The 21,509-nt window shown below is 32.3% G+C and overlaps 2 protein-coding genes across 2 annotated transcripts; one reads left to right on the forward strand and one right to left on the reverse strand.

Moving 5' to 3' along the window:
• The first annotated feature begins 86 nt into the window (after positions 1-86).
• Rab40 (RAS oncogene family member Rab40) lies at positions 87-10,299 on the forward strand. The gene is made up of 5 exons (XM_088239802.1): positions 87-736; positions 3,641-3,778; positions 4,327-4,520; positions 5,918-6,140; positions 9,230-10,299. Exons 1-5 carry the CDS (start codon positions 634-636, stop codon positions 9,481-9,483), a joined length of 912 nt encoding a protein of 303 aa, XP_088095928.1. The 5' UTR covers positions 87-633; the 3' UTR covers positions 9,484-10,299.
• A 6,889-nt stretch (positions 10,300-17,188) lies between these two features.
• On the reverse strand, positions 17,189-21,253 carry LOC148284460 (glucose-induced degradation protein 4 homolog). Its single transcript, XM_088239944.1, has 4 exons — positions 21,007-21,253; positions 20,555-20,722; positions 18,369-18,601; positions 17,189-17,865 (listed from the first exon to the last, which is right to left on the reverse strand). Exons 1-4 carry the CDS (start codon positions 21,151-21,153, stop codon positions 17,802-17,804), a joined length of 612 nt encoding a protein of 203 aa, XP_088096070.1. The 5' UTR covers positions 21,154-21,253; the 3' UTR covers positions 17,189-17,801.
• Positions 21,254-21,509: the final 256 nt, after the last annotated feature.

Genomic DNA, 21,509 nt, shown 5'->3' on the forward strand with positions numbered 1-21,509 from the left:
AAAACAGGCTAGATACAATATATAACCAATAGCATTGAAAATTACTTTGTATTAACAAGTAGGAAGATTCGAAGATTACAAATTTTATCTATGACTTAAAATCGACATCGAAGTGCGATAATGTGAAATGTCATCAGTATTATTCTCTAAAACAAATTTAAGGGATTAAACGTACACCTTTTTTCCAAATAGCCGAGTTATGAATCGTATCAAATATTTACCGTCAACATTTAATTACGTTTTGGGCAACAAATTGGTCAGCTGCATATACGTAACCCGTATTTCAGGATAAATTATTGACATAAATATATCACACACTTTCTTTGTAAAAACTGAACGACCTTGTTATGATAAACACAAACACCTTTTCGGATGTTTACATTGAGTGGGAATTGAGAAATAAGGTTTAAAGGTGTGATAGGCTTGCTTATTAGCGTATTAACTTCGTCGTGCCAGTTGATTTGTGTACAACGTGTTTTGTGTGGTTTTAGCGGATCGCATTTGTGGACAATGAAACAATGTTAAGTGCGCGAGGAATTACTTGTATTGACTGCGGACTGAGGTGAATGTAATGATTATGAGTGTGACTGGTTCGCGGGAGTATCGGGTATCGGATAGCCATTCGCTAGTGGTATGCTCGGGGGTACAGGATTGGTGGGACCCCCTGGGACGGGCCCCAGCGCGACCCTGCAAGGCGGCATCACCACACTTCCGCGCTCACACCACCAGAGAACAGGTATTTTGAAATACTCATATCATTAACTGGATTAACTCTCCTCTCCTTTTATTTTTGCGTCATTTGACAACTTACTAGAAACATCTAAAAACGTACCTTAGTAAATTTATTCGCACATACAAATAACAATGTATGGATATCTAGCGAGGACTTTGATACCTGATGAAGTAATGAGATCATTACATAGTCTCTCCTGCAAAATAATGGCCACATACCAAAAAAGGGAAAAATGATGTACGAAGCTTATATTTAAAGCAATCTGAGCTGCATGATCGTTTTCTGGGTAACCGGTAATGAGACGGACATAATGAGGATGCAGAAAAGGAAAATAAAATCATTAACTCTTTCGCGGTTATACCTGAAACAGCCATTAAATGACGGCTTAAGCAGTCAGTGCAAAAGACATTAGTAGTGAAGAGATGGCTATAGCCTACCTGTGGTGGTATTCTGAATCTTCTCTACCCCCTAGAGAATGGTTAATTTGGGGATTTTATTTTTGTAATACTATGACACTTTGGTTCATATAATGGCCACATTGGTGATTAAACGTCAAATGATGTATAAAACTGTTTAAAAAACTAATGCGGTTCGGTCAATTCAATTAATGAAGTGTTTAGGTTAAAGCTTAAGGTCGCAATAATGTTGTTTATGAAAATCATTATGTTTGTTTTCACGTGTTCATATTTATTTGACGTTTAATCATCAGTGTGGCCAGATATGAATCCACAAAAAAGTTTTGCGGGCCACCACTTAGTGCTGCATGTTTTTTTGTCTGCGCCCAATCGGTTCTAATCAAATTAATGTTTGTACTTTCAACATACAACAGTTCACGTAGCTGCCGTCAATATGTGCCTGCATTTTCCACTTTAAATAATATAACTTATACTATTACTTTGTTTGCTTCCTTTTTATCTTAGTTTATCTGTGTTAATAAAAAGAATTTATGCAAATAAACTATCACCAAAATGTTTTTTCTAGACCAGTATGATGAATATTTGTGTTTCAAACCTTACATAGGGAGCTATTCTGAACCGCTCTCGCGGCACGCGAAAACAGTTTTTCTCGTGTATTTTGTATGCAAATACACGAGATAATACGACCACGAGAACTTTTGGAATACCACCCCTCCATTAGTTATATACTTCTAGTGATTTTAAAACAAATTGTTGCTCAACAAATTTACAACTATAAAATTTTTCAACCAGTCATGTCTATACTTGCATATGGTTACGGGTAATTTTCGGTTTATACAGGTTCAAACTTGATTTTGAAAATGTTCAAAAATAACCTCAAATGTCCAGCAGGTATTTTAAGAACTGTTTGGAAATTTGACAAACATGTTTTATTGATGCCGTATGTTCATACAAATGCATTTAATTTGAACATCAAAAAAAATATTCCTTGACAAATTGAAAGAAAATATGTGTAAACACAAATTGCATGACTTATTTTGCACCCAAATAACCCATTTATTTTTGTTTCCACGCATGAAAAGTTAAATTAAATATGTAAATATATTTAAGTATTACAAAAATTTGATTTTGCACAAATATATCCATTGATCAATCTTCAAATGACTTCTGTATAAAAAAAAACTCTCTGTGCTACAAAATGGTAACAAGTTGTGGGCCCCGATTATAATGGAAAGTTAACATTTATTTTCAATTTTATCTACAAAGTAAAATTAAGTTTTCTGTATGAAAAGCAGAATATGCTACATTTTTTTCTTTTAAACATGTTCAATTATAGTTTACCGATGAAGACACTTTAAATGTTCATGTAAGTATACTAATTTTAGTACACAAATATCGATTTTCCTTTATAGAAAGTCGAAGATAACTCTGTTAACTTCCCATTGTAATCAACTCAATCTTGAAACTTCAATCCCTTAATCGGAAATTTACGAATTATATTATTTTAAAATGAATTACCTGTTCTTGAATGAATATAATAATTACATCAATTTTAAAAAAAATGTAGGTACTTGTATTATTTTGAACTTTGAACTTTGAGCCTTTTACTTAATTGAACTTTATAAAATCTAATTGAAAACATTTTTGTAAAGTGTCCTTTGGGGAATTTTGTTACAAAAATGACACTATCCACCATGGTTGTCCATAATAATAATACATTATATTTTTAACGCATACTAAATTGCAAGCGTATTACAAAAATTTGATTTTGCACAAATATATCCATTGATCAATCTTCAAATGACTTCTGTATAAAAAAAAACTCTCTGTGCTACAAAATGGTAACAAGTTGTGGGCCCCGATTATAATGGAAAGTTAACATTTATTTTCAATTTTATCTACAAAGTAAAATTAAGTTTTCTGTATGAAAAGCAGAATATGCTACATTTTTTTCTTTTAAACATGTTCAATTATAGTTTACCGATGAAGACACTTTAAATGTTCATGTAAGTATACTAATTTTAGTACACAAATATCGATTTTCCTTTATAGAAAGTCGAAGATAACTCTGTTAACTTCCCATTGTAATCAACTCAATCTTGAAACTTCAATCCCTTAATCGGAAATTTACGAATTATATTATTTTAAAATGAATTACCTGTTCTTGAATGAATATAATAATTACATCAATTTTAAAAAAAATGTAGGTACTTGTATTATTTTGAACTTTGAACTTTGAGCCTTTTACTTAATTGAACTTTATAAAATCTAATTGAAAACATTTTTGTAAAGTGTCCTTTGGGGAATTTTGTTACAAAAATGACACTATCCACCATGGTTGTCCATAATAATAATACATTATATTTTTAACGCATACTAAATTGCAAGCGTATGATAAAAATTTTACTGACTTCTTCATAAAAAAATATTTTTGTAAATTTTAATATTACAACAGCAATGGTTTTAATTTTATCCTGCTCTTTATTACCAGGACGACCGCCCGCTGTGCCGAAGCAGTATGACTATTTACTAAAAGTCCTTTTGGTAGGGGACTCCGATGTTGGTAAACAGGAGATATTACAGGACTTAGAAGACGGATCTGCCGAGTCACCTTTCTGCAGTGGCAGTGGTAAGATTAATGACTTGATTGACTGATAGGTTTAAGTACAATATTTACAATGAGCATACATTCTAAAAGTATTAATGTCAACATTTTTTTAAACAGACCTTGAATCAAAAACTCTGTTGGATCGTATTTTTTTTTTAAATCTAAAGAGATGTTGTTCAACAAAGAGGCTCTTGATCTTTTATATTAGAATATAAAACAATCTAAACCTTTGTATGCCTTTAATTTTTTTATGACACGTATGCCAAAGGTTACCTGTCACTGGGCTATACTAACATTGTCTTGTAATATAATTACCGGATCATTAAAACTAGAAATGAAACAGATAGTGAATTGGCCAGATACCTGATACCGAATGTCCGACAATGCTTTCTGATGGTAAGAAAAGCAATTTTATTTACTTGCATACCTACTGAAATTAAAAAGCAGGGTTTATTTTTTAATTACTGGTATCCTTAAGTAGGTCTCAATCTTTTTTCTGCTCATGTTGGTAGTCTGCATTTCTCGGAAAAGGAACTTTTTTAGTTTAGTAAATGATGGATTGTTTCCAGCCTACAAAACAACCACAATCCTGTTGGATGGGAAACGAGTAAAGCTGCAGCTGTGGGACACCTCAGGTCAGGGGAGGTTCTGTACCATCATCCGCTCCTACTCCCGCGGTGCCCAGGGGATCCTCCTCGTATACGACATCACTAACAAGTGGTCCTTCGATAGTATAGAAAGGTGGCTTGAAGAAGTAGACAAGGTTTGTGCATGCATAAAACTTAACTAATTTCTACTATCACCTTGACTGTTTTTATTTTATTTCTAATAAATGTTTCTTTGTTTAAATTTTTATAGCACCTCATCCACAGTATAACTCAAATTATCCATAATGTAATAAACATTTTATATTGTATTATCCTTTATTGAGGAATCGTTTATATATATAATAGGTATGTGATATGATAGTGAATGTTTTTTGTGTAAAGAGGATTAAATTAAATTAAATCTAAATTTATTGCAACAGAAAAGGAAAACATTTTTGAGATGGAAGTCTAGGCATTTACATTGCTTACAACCAGCCATTGGCTGGTTTAAGTGGCCACTTTACACACTGTGTTAAATTCAGTATTCTGCCTATGTTCAAACATCCACATTTCCTCAACTCTTCTATCCGTTGACTTTTGTGAAGTAAAAGAGCTTTATCATCCGTGTGAACCAATTCATCTACCAGGCAATGCCTGAAAACATCCAGCCTGTCTGCAAACATTTGGACATACTCAAAACATTGTAGATTAAATTGAACTTACCAGGAGTTTTGTTGTATAGGTTGCATATATTCAAATGAAAGATGGAGTTTATTACTAATTTTAATGACTTATTTATAGTATAACAGATGTTTAAATATGGTGATATAAAATGTAGACAATACTGAATTAATTTAACCTTTGCGGTTAAATTAATTGAATTTACGAAACTATCGAGTGTTGGTTGCAACGCTGTGCTTGACGTCTAATACCAGCGATGTACGGAGAAAGTCTGGTTTGCCTTATTTTCGTTTTGTATCGGCTGGTGAGGTGTTACTTTGTTGGTTGTGGACAACCTGTATCTGGTGTTGCCAGAGGTATCCATATAAATATAGATGTATATAACTATGGGATCATAACAAACAAACCATCACACCGTTTCTCTGTAGGGGTAGGCAGAGAGGATAAAATCCCATCTCACTCTACCTTTGCATACATACCTTGCTTCCTCTACATTCATACATCTCATGCACATGCCGATTATTAAAACTTTTAACATGTTCATGCCAAAAGTGTTTCTCGTTTTCTGCATCCAACAACATTCGCTAAATATATAGAATTATAAGATAGTAAATCTTTTTAGCCGTTCTTTTGGCGTCCATTCCCTCTACATGTCTAAACCGACGCAGAACTCTTTCCTTGATTTTGTCGATAATGCTTTATCTCAGCCTTACATAATGCACGGATCTCTACATTTGTGTATGGGTTCATAACCGGACTTGAAATAGACCGTTACAAACTTAACAGTTAATATTTTCATGTAGTGTCTTCACAGTTATAGATTTCGCTGATAGGGTATAATTCTAAGCTTAACCAAATACGGTAAAATCGCACTGCAAATTTAATTTTCCAGCATGCTCCGGGTGTCCCCAAGGTACTGGTAGGCAACCGTCTACACCTGGCCTTCAAGAGGCAAGTTGGGGAGCGTGAAGCGGAACTGTACGCGGCCAAAAACAGAATGGCGTTCTTCGAAGTCAGTCCACTTTGTGATTTCAACATTAGGGAAAGCTTCTGTGAACTCTCGCGGATGGCCCTGCACAGAAATGGCATGGAAAGGTTGTGGAGAAGCAACAAGGGTAAATATGTTTTGTGCCTACATACCAAATATCACCGATCAGCTAACAAAACCGCGTAAGTCATTTTTGTTCTTTTTACGGCACATTGAAAAAATGCTTATGTTATTCAATCGAAGACAAACTAACTTAGTTTTTAATAGGCAACTGTTTATGGATAACCATTTAATTTTAATATGTATAAAGGTGTAATTTCGCTGAGCTTTCAATAAAATAAGCAGTTTTTTCATTGTCCTGTTGAAATAACAAAAATGACTAACGCGGTGTTGTTAGAGAAGGGGCGATATGTATTTTATTTTACTAATCGGGTTTTAAGTCATGCTTATGACTTTTGTGCTCCTCATGGTCTAATGGTCAGCGCTTTTTCTTACCATGCAAGAGGTCTCGGATTCGCTTCCCGACATGGTTGAAATTCAATATTTATTTAAAAAGGTTTTTTTAAACTAGAATATTTCATAGTGCCTAGAAGCGTAAGACTAAACATCTTACCTTCATGCAAGAAAGATTATCAAGATATGCTGCGTTTGGTGTACCAATGCAGTACCCTATGCACCATTAGGTGCTGAAAAGAAATAATGATGAAATGAATAATATGCCCATACTTTCTTTATAACGGGTTCTCAATCTTGAAGTGTCTATCAAATCATCATAAATTCCCTTTCCACACCTGGTGGTACGTGGGGCACTTCATTGGAGCATTAAATGCAGCATATCCCAATCGTCTGTTACGTGAAGGTAAAGTGATATAAGTCTTATCCTTCAGGTGGCAGTCCAAGATCAGTAAAAAATTGCAGTGTAAAACCACCTTTTAAACAAATATTGCATGTTGACTCTCCCAGGAATCGAATCCAGGACCTCAAGAAGGCGCCAACCACTAGACTACGATGCGGAATTTTTTCCACTCAATTTCCTTTTTCATGATTTTTACCTGAGAGTAGCCATTAAGCCAAGAACGCTCTTCCAGGATACTGGTTCTATTTCACACACAGAACTATATTCTTCATCCGCCTGGACGCATACTAAAAAATCTACCAAATTATAAAACAATAAACTGAGTCACAAATATAAATGATGTCAATGATTTATTTTCCATATAAACTTTTATTTGCTTTTTTAGTATTTCTTTCTTTTCTACTCAAATCTATTATTTAAGTATTAAATAAATAAAGAAACCTGAATGTAACTTTCAATTTTTATTTTATATGTCCATTTCACTTTCACACTATAGATTTCATATTTATTTATTTACTGGCGTATTAAGTCAATTTGTCAATAGCAAATACATGTCTTTATAATGTATACTGGTACAATTGAATTGAAACAAATATTCAATTAAGAAAATTAAAGCTAGGACAAAAATTAAAAAATAATTACTACCTCAAGACAAGATCTGGTCTATCTATGTGATTGTTTTTATATTCTATATTTAGTATACCCACGCACAGGCCATGCCTTTGTGGGATTTTTTGTTTTAATGAACATAGTGATATGTGTAATAAGAAATGTACTGAAATGTAAACAAAAAAATGATAATAAATAAAATAGAATATTTGCTTAAATATAAAACTTTGAGGTCAAGTTGTAAATTACCATGGGTACTAAGTTGTGGTAGAGCTATGCTGGATTCTTATGCCTCTGATCCTGAGTCCATGACAGTACACAAAACAACAACATTAAACTAGGCTATTTTTTTTTTACCAAAGATTTCATTTTTCAGATTGATTTTTAATGATTTTTTAGTGCTTTATCCAAACAAATGTAAACTACTGTACCACTGACTTACGCTGTATTCCAAGAAATATACATCTTTGAGATATTTGAAAAAAACTCTTTTATACTTATTACTGTTTTATTACTCTAGAGAAGCCCTGACCTCTATTGCATAGAACAAAAGCTTCCAAATTTTTGGTTTGGTTTTTAGTTTAACAAACGTGTGATGGACAGTTTCGGTTTGCGCTCACAATTCTTAACATAAGTACCTACTTCCCGTTGTATTGCTGTAATCTGTAGCTAAGTTCGTGGTCAATAATCATAGAATAGTGTTTCTCCATTTGGGCGATTATTAGGTTATTACTCTAAGGTTTTATCTCTTTTGTCAACAATGCCTTCGTTCAAATGACAGATATATGCTGTTTTGTGCGGTGAAAAATATTCAATCAGAATCTCAAAATACAGAAAAAATTATAAAACTTATGTTCAAATATAGTTAATGGGCATCTTCAGACTGGTAAATATTACTCATTGTAAGGATAATTTATACAAAACTAAATATTATCTTAAGTGTAGGTAAATCAAATAAAAAATTATAAAAGTAAATAAAATAATGCAATTTAATATTTTTTTAAAAATAAATTGTAAGTTATAATATCATTACATTTTAATTCTATCAAGAATTGTCTATAAATAACTTAAATCAACAGAACTTTTTATATAATGTTGTATTCAAATTACGCCGACGATAAATGTATGTTCAGTAAAACTCCCACTACCCGGATTAACAAGTGCCAGACGTTATTCAGATATGCAGAAATTCGGATAGTTGGATTTACCATTAAATTAAGGTAATGTTTTGAAAGAAAATGCAAAATTTACTCTAAAATCACTTTTTTATTACTTTTGAAATAATAAAGTGAATTAGAATCACATTAAAAACCTATTAAAGCATGTTGCACAAAGTTAATTGCTTTGACAAAGAAACTAGTTTTTATTTGTTACTACACCATCTCCTTTATTTCATGATAACGATCTGGATATTTGGCAATCTGGATGGCTGGAGTTCAGATAAATGGAGTTCCATTGTAATTACTGTACACAGAGTTTAAATTGGCCACTTCAACCAGCCAATGACATATCATAAGCCCTATAGACTTTTAAGAGTATATTCGCTTCTCTAAAGTGTTATTCATCTCTGTTATAATATGTTAAGCGGTACAGCTCCCTAGGGGGTTTAATCTAATCCTTGTCTATAAAAATTTGGACAAAAGACATTGTTGAATTAGGTTAAGTCTTTTTGCTTGCAATTCAGCGTATCTTTAGGTAAAAGTTCATACATAAATGTTTTTAACAAATACGTTTTAAAATGTATTTTTCAGTGTTGAGTCTGCAAGAAATGTGCTGTCGCGCCATCGTACAGAAGACCACGGTGTACAGCATCGAGCAGCTCCCTCTACCCAGCGTCATGAAGTCTCACCTCAAGTCCTACGCCATGACCTCCTCCACCATGCAGTACCGGAACCTGAAAGGCTCCCGTATAAAGCTGCCCACCAACAGTAACGCTCTCAGCCCCAATGGGACTATAGAGCACCGGACCTCGTGTACTGGACGAAACTCCTGTGTTATCTCCTAGTAATCTCATACATATTTAAATAGCGTTGTTTTTTAATTCATATAATAAGGCTATAGATTATCAGATTTACCAGAGCTATCTTGTATAAAAAAAACATACCCTTCTTATTCACATCCAGTGGTATACACAGTCCATTTGAATCTTTAATAAGCTTTACTTATGTGTGCATGACATAACGTTTTTGAATAAAATATTCTAATGTGCTTACATTTATATGTTTATTGGGTTTACCAATAGGCACTAACGCATTAATTTAGGCTTATTAAGCATTTACGCTATGCCCACTGCCTTCCTTACTTGATCATCATAAAAATATATCAGAGTCGCCAATGAAATTATACAAATACTTAATTATTGTAAGTTACATTGATAAAATTTCATACTAAAACTCCGGTGCCACACTATTGCTCAAGAACATCATTATCATCATCTGCACTGCTAAAGTAAATGCAGCATATCCCGATCATCTGTTACAGAAAGGTAAGGTGATCAGTCTTACGCTTCAGGTACCAGTCCAGGGACAATGAAATATTGCACTGTAAAACCACTGTATAAATAAATATGTCATGTCCACCCTCCCATAAATCAAACCCAGGACCTCAAGTTACTACTTTACGAGACAGACTTTTTTCCACTTGATTTTCTTTCTCAGAAGTTTTTACACTCAGAGCTGTACTCTCCATCCACCCGGACACAGACAGAACAGTACAGATGTAATGTGACAGAGCTTCAGTTCTTAACTGAATTTTTTAGTCATGGGGCTTATTTTGTCAAAGAATTTTTCTTTAGTTGTGAAGGATGATTTCTATTACAAAATATCAATAGCTAGGTTAATCTGATAGTTTACAAAGCTGAAATTATTCTTCGACATTATACAAGCAGCTACGCTTCGGTTATGTACATATAATGTAATAAATTTAATGCGTCAAATTCATCTCTATGACTCTTAATTATCAGAGATGACACGACAGTGAAATATACATATTAATCTTAAGGGAAGTTGTCGAGTTGTTTGTGTAAAAGTGACTGTGACTATGTATATTGTAAAACTGTAGGCATATTGATTGAAAGCTGTGAGGAATTTGAAAGTAAAAATATTGTTAAAACAATTCCTTATAAGAGTATATACATATAAAGTACTATCGTCGTTGTTGTGGTAAGAGTCCTCAAATACATTAAACTCCCAAATAAACTTTTCATTGTAGAAATCAAGACTTGAAATTTTTATTATTTACTGTACGTATTTTTTTACTCTTCCGTCTACTATTGTATCCTGCAAGATGTAACTTTAAGATGGCTATGAATCTCGTATTTACTTCACGCATATAAAAATATATTGTGACAATTATTGTTAATTTTCACACAGTATTTAACGTGATTATTTAATTAATATTTGAAGCACCAACTCGATGGTTTTCTATCTTAATATTTTGCTTTAAGTCACTGTAATGTAATACAAATGCCGACCGGCTTCGGTTATTATGATAAACATATTTATGTGTCAAATTTGGTTTACATAAAGAAATCTGACAAAGGCTTTAAAAAGCTCCCGACTAAAAGTATTTTTAAAGTACATAGCTCGCTCAAAGATTATTTTGTTCATTAGACGAATTAAAATATTCAAAAAACCTTTTATAAAAAGTGTAATTGTTGGCTTTTCCCATAACAATTGTATATAAATATATGAATTGTAGCGAATGAAAGCCTGCCCTCATTTAATCTTGAAACAGATTAAAATGCAATTAATAAAAATGACAGGTTTTGATTTTCTATGCATATTTCCTAAAATATAATATACAATATATATATATATATATATATATGTATTACCTACATTAATTTCAGGCAAAATCTCTGTTCTTCTATTGCAATATTTTATTGTCATGTAGTGGGTGGATTTAGTTAAAAATAATTTATTTGAATAAGTTTAGTATGTATACCTTTTAGTATTGATATTATTTTTATACTTGGCTAAAATGCTGTGAAAAATTATTTGGTGAAATTTGCTTTAACTTTATATATAATCTACCCATAACCAGCAAAACTGTACACTTTATATTATAATATATATTTAATTTCGCAAACCAGAATTTAGATTTTAAGTATGTATTGCATATAACTTTAATATTTTTTAATACATTTTTTCACAGTATTTAGGGATCATTTTATGATTTGGATGGTACATGCTATAAAATTGGTATCCCCAGTATATGTTTCATATGTTTGTATGTATAATGTGATTTGAACATAATTCTATGAAATATTTTTATTCCATTTTTATATTAAATTAAATGTGAAACAAAATGAATACTAGGTACCATATTCAGCGCTGCTGCGTGTTTATAATGGTCAGCAATATTCAATCACACAAATTATGTACAAAGACATGAAAAATATAAATAAATGTTTACTTCATGTACCATGTATTAAATACTGTCTTTTTTACTTGGCACTAGCATAGAAATAATACACAAAAATATTCACTGTCAATAAATGAATACGTATTTGGTTGATTTAAAAAATATTTTATGAAAAAACTGATCCATGAGTACAAATCTTATATGATATGTGTCTTCTCTTTTATATTTTTGTGAATCTTTCCGCCTCATAAATCAAAAGTATTCAAATATTAAAATATACAAAGTAGGCTCCCACCATTCTGCAGCAATTATTTTTTTATTGAAATTGCCCAATTTATAATGCTAATTATTTGTTTCATTGTATTTATGTATGTTGGGTTTTTAAGAATGTAATTTTTTTAATTAAATCGTCAGGATCGTAGAACAATGACGCATGTGTTTTTATTCAACTTTATGTGATAGTGGTTTAATTATTTTTTTTACACTTTATGTCACAACTTGATTAGTACAAAAGTATACCATTTGATAATTGGGTTAGTTTTATATGTATTTTTATGTAACTTTTTAAATATCAAATATAAAAGAAAGTCAATGTCGCATTTTTCGCACATCCGTCACTGTTCTACGATCCCGACGAAAATGTATTTTATGGCAATAATAGAATCAGCCCTCCCTTTTAACCCTGTTTTTGGTAATTAATAGAAATCTATTTAAAAAATTGTACAGTAATTTTACAATACTTTGCAATATTGAATATTGTAATGCGTATTTTGTAATTTAAACCGGCATTGTCATATTCTGGGCACGAAACCAGCACACTTGTATATTGTTTCATTGCGAGATTGATTGTAACATAAAAAAATAAGTGAGTAGGAAATGTACATGAATCGTGCACTTTGTTATTTTTGCAAAGTCCAATGACTTCAAGAGTCCCATTATTCAGTTTAATGTGTATCGGCTAGCCAACACAAATAATGTAAGTGCAGCTAATTCCATCCAAGTCCTTACCGTCAATAGATGTATTATAAATGTCTTTCAAATGTATCGTAAAAATAAAATGCATATAATTTTATACTCAAAACTGTTTTTGATTTTACCTACAGTAGCGGATGAGCCGTATAAAGTGTGAAGCTAAACTTTATGTGAATATAAACTTGTTAATGCATCGGTCATCTATTTTTCCCCTTTGTGCTCAAAAATACAGTTGTCTTAAAACAAAAATCGAAACTGATTTTTACACTCGCAAGTACCAAATTACTTGTTTGTTTGGTCATCCAATAGGAATAAAGAGATCATAAAGCCAGAGTTTTCCATTGATACATTTGTATTAGCACCAGGTTTCTATACAGATACACGAGTTGCCGTTACATATAGTTGACAGTCGATCCCGAATCTTTAGTTCATTCAGTATGGACACATCAGAACGCATCACCATCCATAGAATCCGGAGCATTATTATCCAGCACCACATTTTTAAGGCATCAGTCCATATTTCTACTCCGTATAGGAATATGAAGAAAATCAGAGTTCACATTCGTATTTTTAGTAATGCGTTGATCCTTCCATATCTTGTAAGAGTCTACCAATTGTACCTTTAGCCACTGTGATCTGCCTTTTAATTTCTTTGTCACAATCATCGGTGTCAAAGTGTTTGAGCTCAAGTAGACAAAGCCGTGTACTTTTTCAAGATGGTTTAATATGTTTGAAGGAAGTTTATTGGCTCCATCGATCACCATTAGTTTGGTCTTACTTTGATTGACACTCTGATTGAGTGCCGAATTTTCCCTCTTAACACCATCTATATCTTCATCTCAGGCTTACAAGTTCCCACCAGTGTTTTGTCATCAGCAAATACCAGCCTCCCAGCCATCTGTAGCTCTTCTTATTATATACTCTCCACATATATTATGTTGAAGAGAACAGGAGAGAGTATATATTCCTGGTGACCACCCTTTTGAACCAGAAAGCTATCAGATAATGAGTTATTAAATCTTATGACATCAGAACTCTTTGTGTGGAGGCCATTTAATAGACGTATCAGGTGTTTGGGGACTCCCATTTCATCCAGTACTTTCCACAATTCACTCCACTTGAGACAATCAAAGGCCTTACTATAATAGTCTATAAAGCAAAGTATAACAGGCGTAATGAACTCTACTTTTCTCAATTATTAGCCTGATATTTAGAATCTGTTCCCTCGTCCCTCTGCCACTTACAAAACAAGCCTGCTCTAATGGTATTTGCCGGTCTAGATAATGTTTCAGTCTCTTTTTTAGAATGTGCAAGAAAACTTTAGTGGCATGTGATTAAGAGCAATCATTATATTATTACATTTGGCAGATGATCCCTTCTTATGCAGGGAAACAAAAACAAACGGCGTCCAATCTTTTGGCCAGATCTCAGTTCTCCACAGCAAGTTACACAACTTGCATAAAACTTATATGCCCTGGACTTCTGCATTGATTCCATCTTTGCAGCTTTATTTTTTTTTAAAAATGTTTAGTAGCGTATTCGACCTCGGATATTAGAATTTCCAGCTCTAGCTCAAAGTCTTCTGTTGAAAAATTTATATTTATATCTGCGCTACTATACAAGTGAGAACAATACTCTCTCCAGTGCCTCGATGGGTTGATATATTGGGTTTCCATTTTCGTCTTCTATGATGTGACTTTGGTTTCTAGTTGTGAGTCAAGTTCTTTGCTTTTTCTGTATAAGTCCCTAGTCTCATTTCTACACACATGATTCTCAATGTTGTTGCAAATACCATTTATGTTAGTTATTTTTAGTCTACTATATTCATCAAATTCTGACTCTACTTTGTAGTGTGTTGTAACAGTCCATGTTCTTTCATATTCTTACGACTATCTAACAATTGCCATGCTTGGTCAGTCATCCTTTTTTTCTATTTGAAAGCTGTTGTATCCCCGATTGTGCAACTTTTTTAACGTCTCAACTATTTCACATATTTTACATTTTAATTTATCCTAAGGAAGACCAATGTCTTACTCAACCGTATCTCTTTGGTTATTGATATCGTTCATCTTACTGAAAGAAAGTTCAGAGAAGATACCTTTTTTTGTTTTTTTCTCTAATTACTAATTTTTATTTAACCATTTTTTCACATTCAAATTGTATTGCTATTTTTTTCGTGTTATGTATGCTTTTCATATATTATTTATAATGTAAATAAACGTATTAATAAATAAATTGAACGTAGTTATGCAGAAAGCAGCCAGTCCACAATTTTGAAAAAAAATATTTATTTAATTATATCTCAGTGCGTGTAGCCTCAATTTCACTCTCAACAGCCCGGAACCACCAGAGTGCATCAGATTAATCAGATTCCCAGACCTAACTTTATTCTTATTTATTTTATTTTATTTTATTAGGGAAATCAACAGTTCTACATACATATTTTTAGTAAACAATCAGATATAGTGTATAAACTCAGAACTAATAACAGATTTCCACATAGTATACAAAGTTAGTAAAGAAAATATATATTACATATCAAATAAATACATACAATTTATACATATACAAATGTTATTTTCAAGTACTCAATAATCAAAGATTTTTTTAAATATTAATTTTAAGAACATTAAGTTACTGTAAATTGGGCGGGATAAGAACAAAAATGCTTGAAGAGAGGATAAGGAGGGGGGGGAGATGTACATATTTATTATTATAATGTCTACTAAGTTACATAATACATTTTTAGTGTAAATTTTAAATCTGACAGAGTGATGTTTGTATAATCTATATTTTTAAATTTTGTATTGTACATTGAAAAAGTCCTACGAAAAAAAGCATTTTTAACATACGATGTTTTACTTATTGGTACATGAAACAGGTGGTACCGTCTACAAATCCTGGCTGGCACATGTATTGTTATTAAACCAAGCAGCTCTGTACAGTCAACCATTCCTGTCACAATTTTGTAAAGCAATAGTTGGTCCGCACACACTCTGCGGTATTGTAGAGAAATGATTCCATGGAAGGTGGAGGCAGTGAGAGTAGATACATAAGAAATACAAGTTTTGTATTTAAGGTACTTTATAAATTTGTTGACTTTAGCGTATATTTTCATATCATCGGCATAAAGAAGAAATTTTGAATAACGAAAGCAAACATCAATGTCATTTATATATATAAGAAATAATAGGGTAACGAGTAGACTTCCCTGGGGAACACCAGAGGAGATTTCTGCCCAGTCAGATTTATACCCACCAATTACTACCGATTGACATCGATTACTAATATATGATATCAGCCAGCGCAGAAGATCACCATGTATACCTATAGCCAAAAGTTTGCGTGTTAAGACTGAATGGTCAACTTTGTCAAAGGCTTTGCTGTAGTCAGTATATATAGCATCAGTTTGGAAACCACTTTCCATTGTGTTTAAAATATCATTTGTAAATAAAGTAAGGTTTGTAACGGTCGAGCGTCCGGAGAAAAAGCCATGTTGTTGAGGACAGATACAGGATTTTATTGCATGGAATAATTTTTCATAAATAATTTTTTCAAATAATTTAGCGAATGTCGATAGTATTGAAATTGGCCTATAGTTGTTTGCGTCATTTTTTGATCCAGATTTAAATATGGGTGTGATGTTTGCTTTCTTCCATTGAGATGGAAAAACACATTCCTGGAGAGACTTTTTAAATAATATAAAAAGTGGGAGAGATAAATTTTGGTAGCACGCTTTAATAAAAATAGGAGGGATCCCGTCTGGTCCACTACCTTTATTTATGTCAAGTTCCTTGATGAATTTTATTATTTTATTTTATATTCGACATCATGCAGCTTTCTTGGAAAAAAATACCAGGGTCCTTGCTCATCGCATTCCATGGGATCAAATCAACCCCCCCCCCCCTCCTGAACACAGGGAACAGACACTGTTTGTAGGCGTCCACTATGGGTCAGACGCTACTAGACCGCAGTACTGCAGCTATTAGTCATTTTGAGTTTTTAAGCTGTTTATAAGAAAACCAAAAGGACACTGGCACCTCCAATATTTTCTACACTTTTGATAGACTGTACTAAACAGCATGTCGAAACACTTATTGTGTTTGAGTGTAAAAAATAAATCACCTGTGTTTTCATTGTCTAGTTATAATTTTTTTACAGGCCCTGAGAATTTTCTACAGCTTGACTTTAATCTCCATTTGTTGAGCAGTTTACTGAATTTGTAATGTTCTGTGGAGTGCAAATGGATACCAATATATCACTTTTGACATAGTTGGAATATGTATAAGTGCAATATAAACTACGGGGCTGTATTGTGCATACTCTCCCAAAGGAAAAAAACTCTGTTATAGATACAAAAATAATTAAAAATGTATGCTCATAGCGGTTTTATTATAAAATTATGTTCATCAGAATTGAACAATAAAATAATTTTGGAAAAAATTTACAAATCATTTTATTAAATGGTAATATTAAAAAGATACAAGTTATGCAAGTACAAAGCTACAAGTCTAGTACACTGCATTATATTACACAAATAATATAGTAAACAATACACGCAGGTAAATAAATATACGTACATAATATGAGTACAAATAAATTTGTGTTAAAAATGTAAAAATTTAATAAATAATATTGTGAATCACTAGATTTGACAAGACAATAACAAAATTACAAGTACATTTAATCGGTGTCTACAACATAAAATATTTGACATTTATCGATTTGTAAATTTATAAATAAGCGAGTAGAACTTTTAGGCTGGAAGTAACATTAAATTGCACAATGCACACATTGGCACACATACAGATACATATATATATATTTATTAAAACTTGAAGTTATCAGTCTAATATTATTCATTTTATCGAATCAAATGAATCCATTAAGATATTTCTCTGAGTATTTCTTTAGAGGCAATATTTAACCACAAAATATAGTGCTGGTGGAACGTAAATGGGGTAGATCGAGCAGGGAGTAACATTTTCATCTGAACTCGTAGATCTGGATACTATATTCGGGGACATGACTTAAGTTCAGAGACTGGTACCTGCAAAACAATACATTATTATTTTATTTAGATAATAAAAACAAAACATTTGACTTGTTCATTGGCATATGCCTGTTTTGAGGATAAGATCTTGATTGTATATTTTGAATCTAAAACTGGTGTTGGATTTTTACTCTCTTTTAAAGGATTTTTTTTACACGCTACAAGTTCTACTTTATAATTAGTCTACAGGGATGCACAATACCCGATAAATATGCATTCTGCGCAAAATATTAGGCACATGCGTGTACATATTCCGAATCAGATATTGAAGGGAATTTTTGTAAGAATAAGTTGTATCATGGTCAGAGAAATAGTGTCATGGCGGCTTTTTTCTGAGTTTTGCATAGTATTTGTATGCATGTACAGAATCTAATTAAAAAATTTATCAAAATTGTAAGTTGTAAGTATGTGTTTTAAAATTTCAACCAATTTGTGTATTACACGACAAATTTCTGATCTATGTAATCCAGATTTAAGTTGAACTAGTGAAATTTTCTTACCATTCCGAGCTTCTGTGATAATAGTATCCTTCTATAGTAGCAGCAGACTTTTGGAAACAAATGTAGTAGAACCCAGCAAATGATGCTCCGTTAATGTCCTTTATTGTGTGGTCGGGAACTAAGAAATGTTCTTTCCACCTCATGAAGACAAAGTCTGTAGATGCGAGTGCTTCATAGTCAAATGTGTCAGAGTTAAAAGTTTTTACGTACTGGCAAAAGGAAGTGAATTTGCTCTGAAAATAATATTTCATCAATGCATGATCAACAGCACCAGTTCCTAGTATGCAGACTCCAGAAATAGTCAAATAAATACTGTATTACATTTTTAAATGGGATACTGATTGTCTCCTTAACCACCTACTTTAATATAATGCGGATAAACAGCTCATACACATTGGCGAAATATAAATACATTTATGTAATTACAAAATGACATTGAAGTATGTATGATTTTTAAATAAAATTGATTCATTTATGTGCAAAAAGAATTGCAATAAGTAGCAAAAAATGTGTAAAAAAAACACAGTGAAAAAACAAACATATTGCTAATATAAATAGAAACTTATAAAAATGTAGACACAAGTGTTTTGCAAGATATTTAATGGGCATAATTAACTAGAATCATAAAATAATACTGTGATAATAAAAATTAATAATAATAATTAATAGCTGAATCTGATTTAATACTACAACTGTCGGCCTCATGGTGTAATAGTCAGCGCGTTTGCCTACCATGCAAGAGGTCTCGGGTTCGATTCCCGACATGGTTAATATGAAATATTTATTTAAAAGAATGTTTTTACACTAAAATATTTCATAGTCCCTGGACTAGTCCAGTACCGGGTACCAGTACCTGAAGCATACGACTGATCATATTACCTTCATGTAACAAAAATGACCAAGATACGCCGCGCTTGGTGTACCAATGCAGTACTCTTTGGACCATTAGGTGCGGAAAGAGAATGATGATGATGAACCAAAACTATAGTCCCTAAAATATAGCTTGATTAAAATGACAGCTGCCAAACTAATGTCACTAGTGATTAGGGAAATTACTGATCACTGATCATGTACCGATGAAATCGATTTTATCAGTTTTTTCATGCAAACATGAAACTCTGTTTCCGAAAGTTGATATAAAAACGCAAAAACAAGCCTATTATAGTGTGTTTAAGACAATTATTCACCAAAAAATAAGACATTTATACTTTTTTTCATGAACAACATCAAATGAATTATTTTTTTATTCGATCGATTTACATTAATCAATTTGTCCCATCTTGTTTCATCTTAACATTTTTGCATAATGATGTAACCTTGTGAACGTCGTTAATAATTAGGTTTATTTTAGTTTTAAAGCTGATTTTAAATAATTATGTTGATTTATATGTCAAGCATTGTATTAAAAAAAAATAACATGCCTAGATACTGATTTTTCGTGTGTCAATATTAATCACTCCTTAGACGTTACTACAAAGTTATGTCGTCACTTTTGCTGACAACTGTCATTCTAATCAAGCTATATTTTAAGGACTATAGGCAAGTCAAAATCAGCATTTGTGAGTTATCCACGTAGAATACATTTTTTTATCATCCTCCATGAACGCTAAAAATAGACAAGTCACGCATTTGAATCATCACAATATGATTTTAATGAATCACAACTTGCTTATTTCTAGCATTCATGGAGGGAGATACAATTGTGTTTTTAGTGGGTAAGCAAAAAATGTGGATTTTGAAATGACCTAGTTGAGAAGATCACTTTAGATGTAATGTGTAAATAAATAAAAAAATCACCACGAGCAAAACCACCACCATCAGTTTCGGTGGGGGCATTATAGCACAAAATGCTCTGAGAATTGAACCCAGAACCACTGAACATGAAGAAAAATAATTACACGACAAATACAATCCAAAGTATTGCAAAATGTGTAATCAATACTTCCAAAATTAAAACTAAATACTTATTTGGTAGTTTCAGATGTGCAATTTGGTATCCTGAGCTTACTTTATAGCAATGGAAAGTCCAACAAATTGTTATGTATTTTATAAAATCAAATGATGTCTTCTTAGAATCTTCGATTACTCGGTGGTTAATTTTAATAAACATTCTTAGTTAAAATTGTAATAATTATAGTGGACTGCTGACAATATATAAATATATATTAATAATTTGTGATCCTAACCCAATGTTTTTTGTCAACATCTTCATCCGCATCCCACTTTCTGGTCAAAAATGGATATTTAGCCGAGATTATCTCCCCATCGAAAAATGTTGTGAGTGTAGGAAATTCTTCTGTTAAGCCTTTTATTTTCAGATAGCCACAGAGATACGAGTTTTCTTCATCTACATGCTGGAATAAGTCAAAACAAAAACAAACATTAGCAAAGCACGGATACATACAGATTTATGCAATTCCAAACCCATAATTTACTCTTATATTCCTTAAAGATACAAAATGACAGATATGACATTTAGAGAATGGTCCAAGTTATTACAACGTATAATTTTATTTGTGTAAACGCGCAGTAAATATTATTTCTAATTATAACTATTTAACTCCTATGCAAAATGTTAAGACGCATAATTCAGAACAAAGAAAATCAAAGTAACAGTCCTTAGGTTGATAATACTAACCTGCAAAACAACTTCTACTTCGTAGGAATTTCCTTTAGACTTCTGATAGCCCTGAAACTTCGATCCATTGTAAAGCAAGGACTTGGTTACACCGGGTTGTTTGGAATTTGCTGGCGGTGGAGGTGTTATGTCGACTTTTACTGGCATTCTTGTCCCATTCAAAATGATGCCTGAAAGTGACAGCCTGTAAAAGTGACGGAAAGGGGAATCGACAATATGGCGTTCTTTTTACGAAAATTGTGTCTGTGAAAGCATAGACAATAAATATTTAGAAACGAAAAACCGACGCGGTAACTACTTACAGGAAAACAAAAAAAAATATCTAACTGGAATAAAAGGATTGGAGGTTTATTGTTGCGATTTATTTATGATCGGGTTTAGATTTCCGTGTTCGGGTGGAATGAAGAATACAATTGTGTCCTTGAAATATAACCAGAACTCAGACAAGTATTTTCGGCTCTACTTCTCTTAGGTAAAAATTCTGAAAAGGGGAATTGTATGGA

The sequence above is a fragment of the Micrasema longulum genome, unplaced genomic scaffold (assembly GCF_059751315.1).
Source record: "Micrasema longulum isolate JH-2025_06_02 unplaced genomic scaffold, ASM5975131v1 h1tg000117l, whole genome shotgun sequence".
NCBI classification, from domain to species: domain Eukaryota; kingdom Metazoa; phylum Arthropoda; class Insecta; order Trichoptera; family Brachycentridae; genus Micrasema; species Micrasema longulum.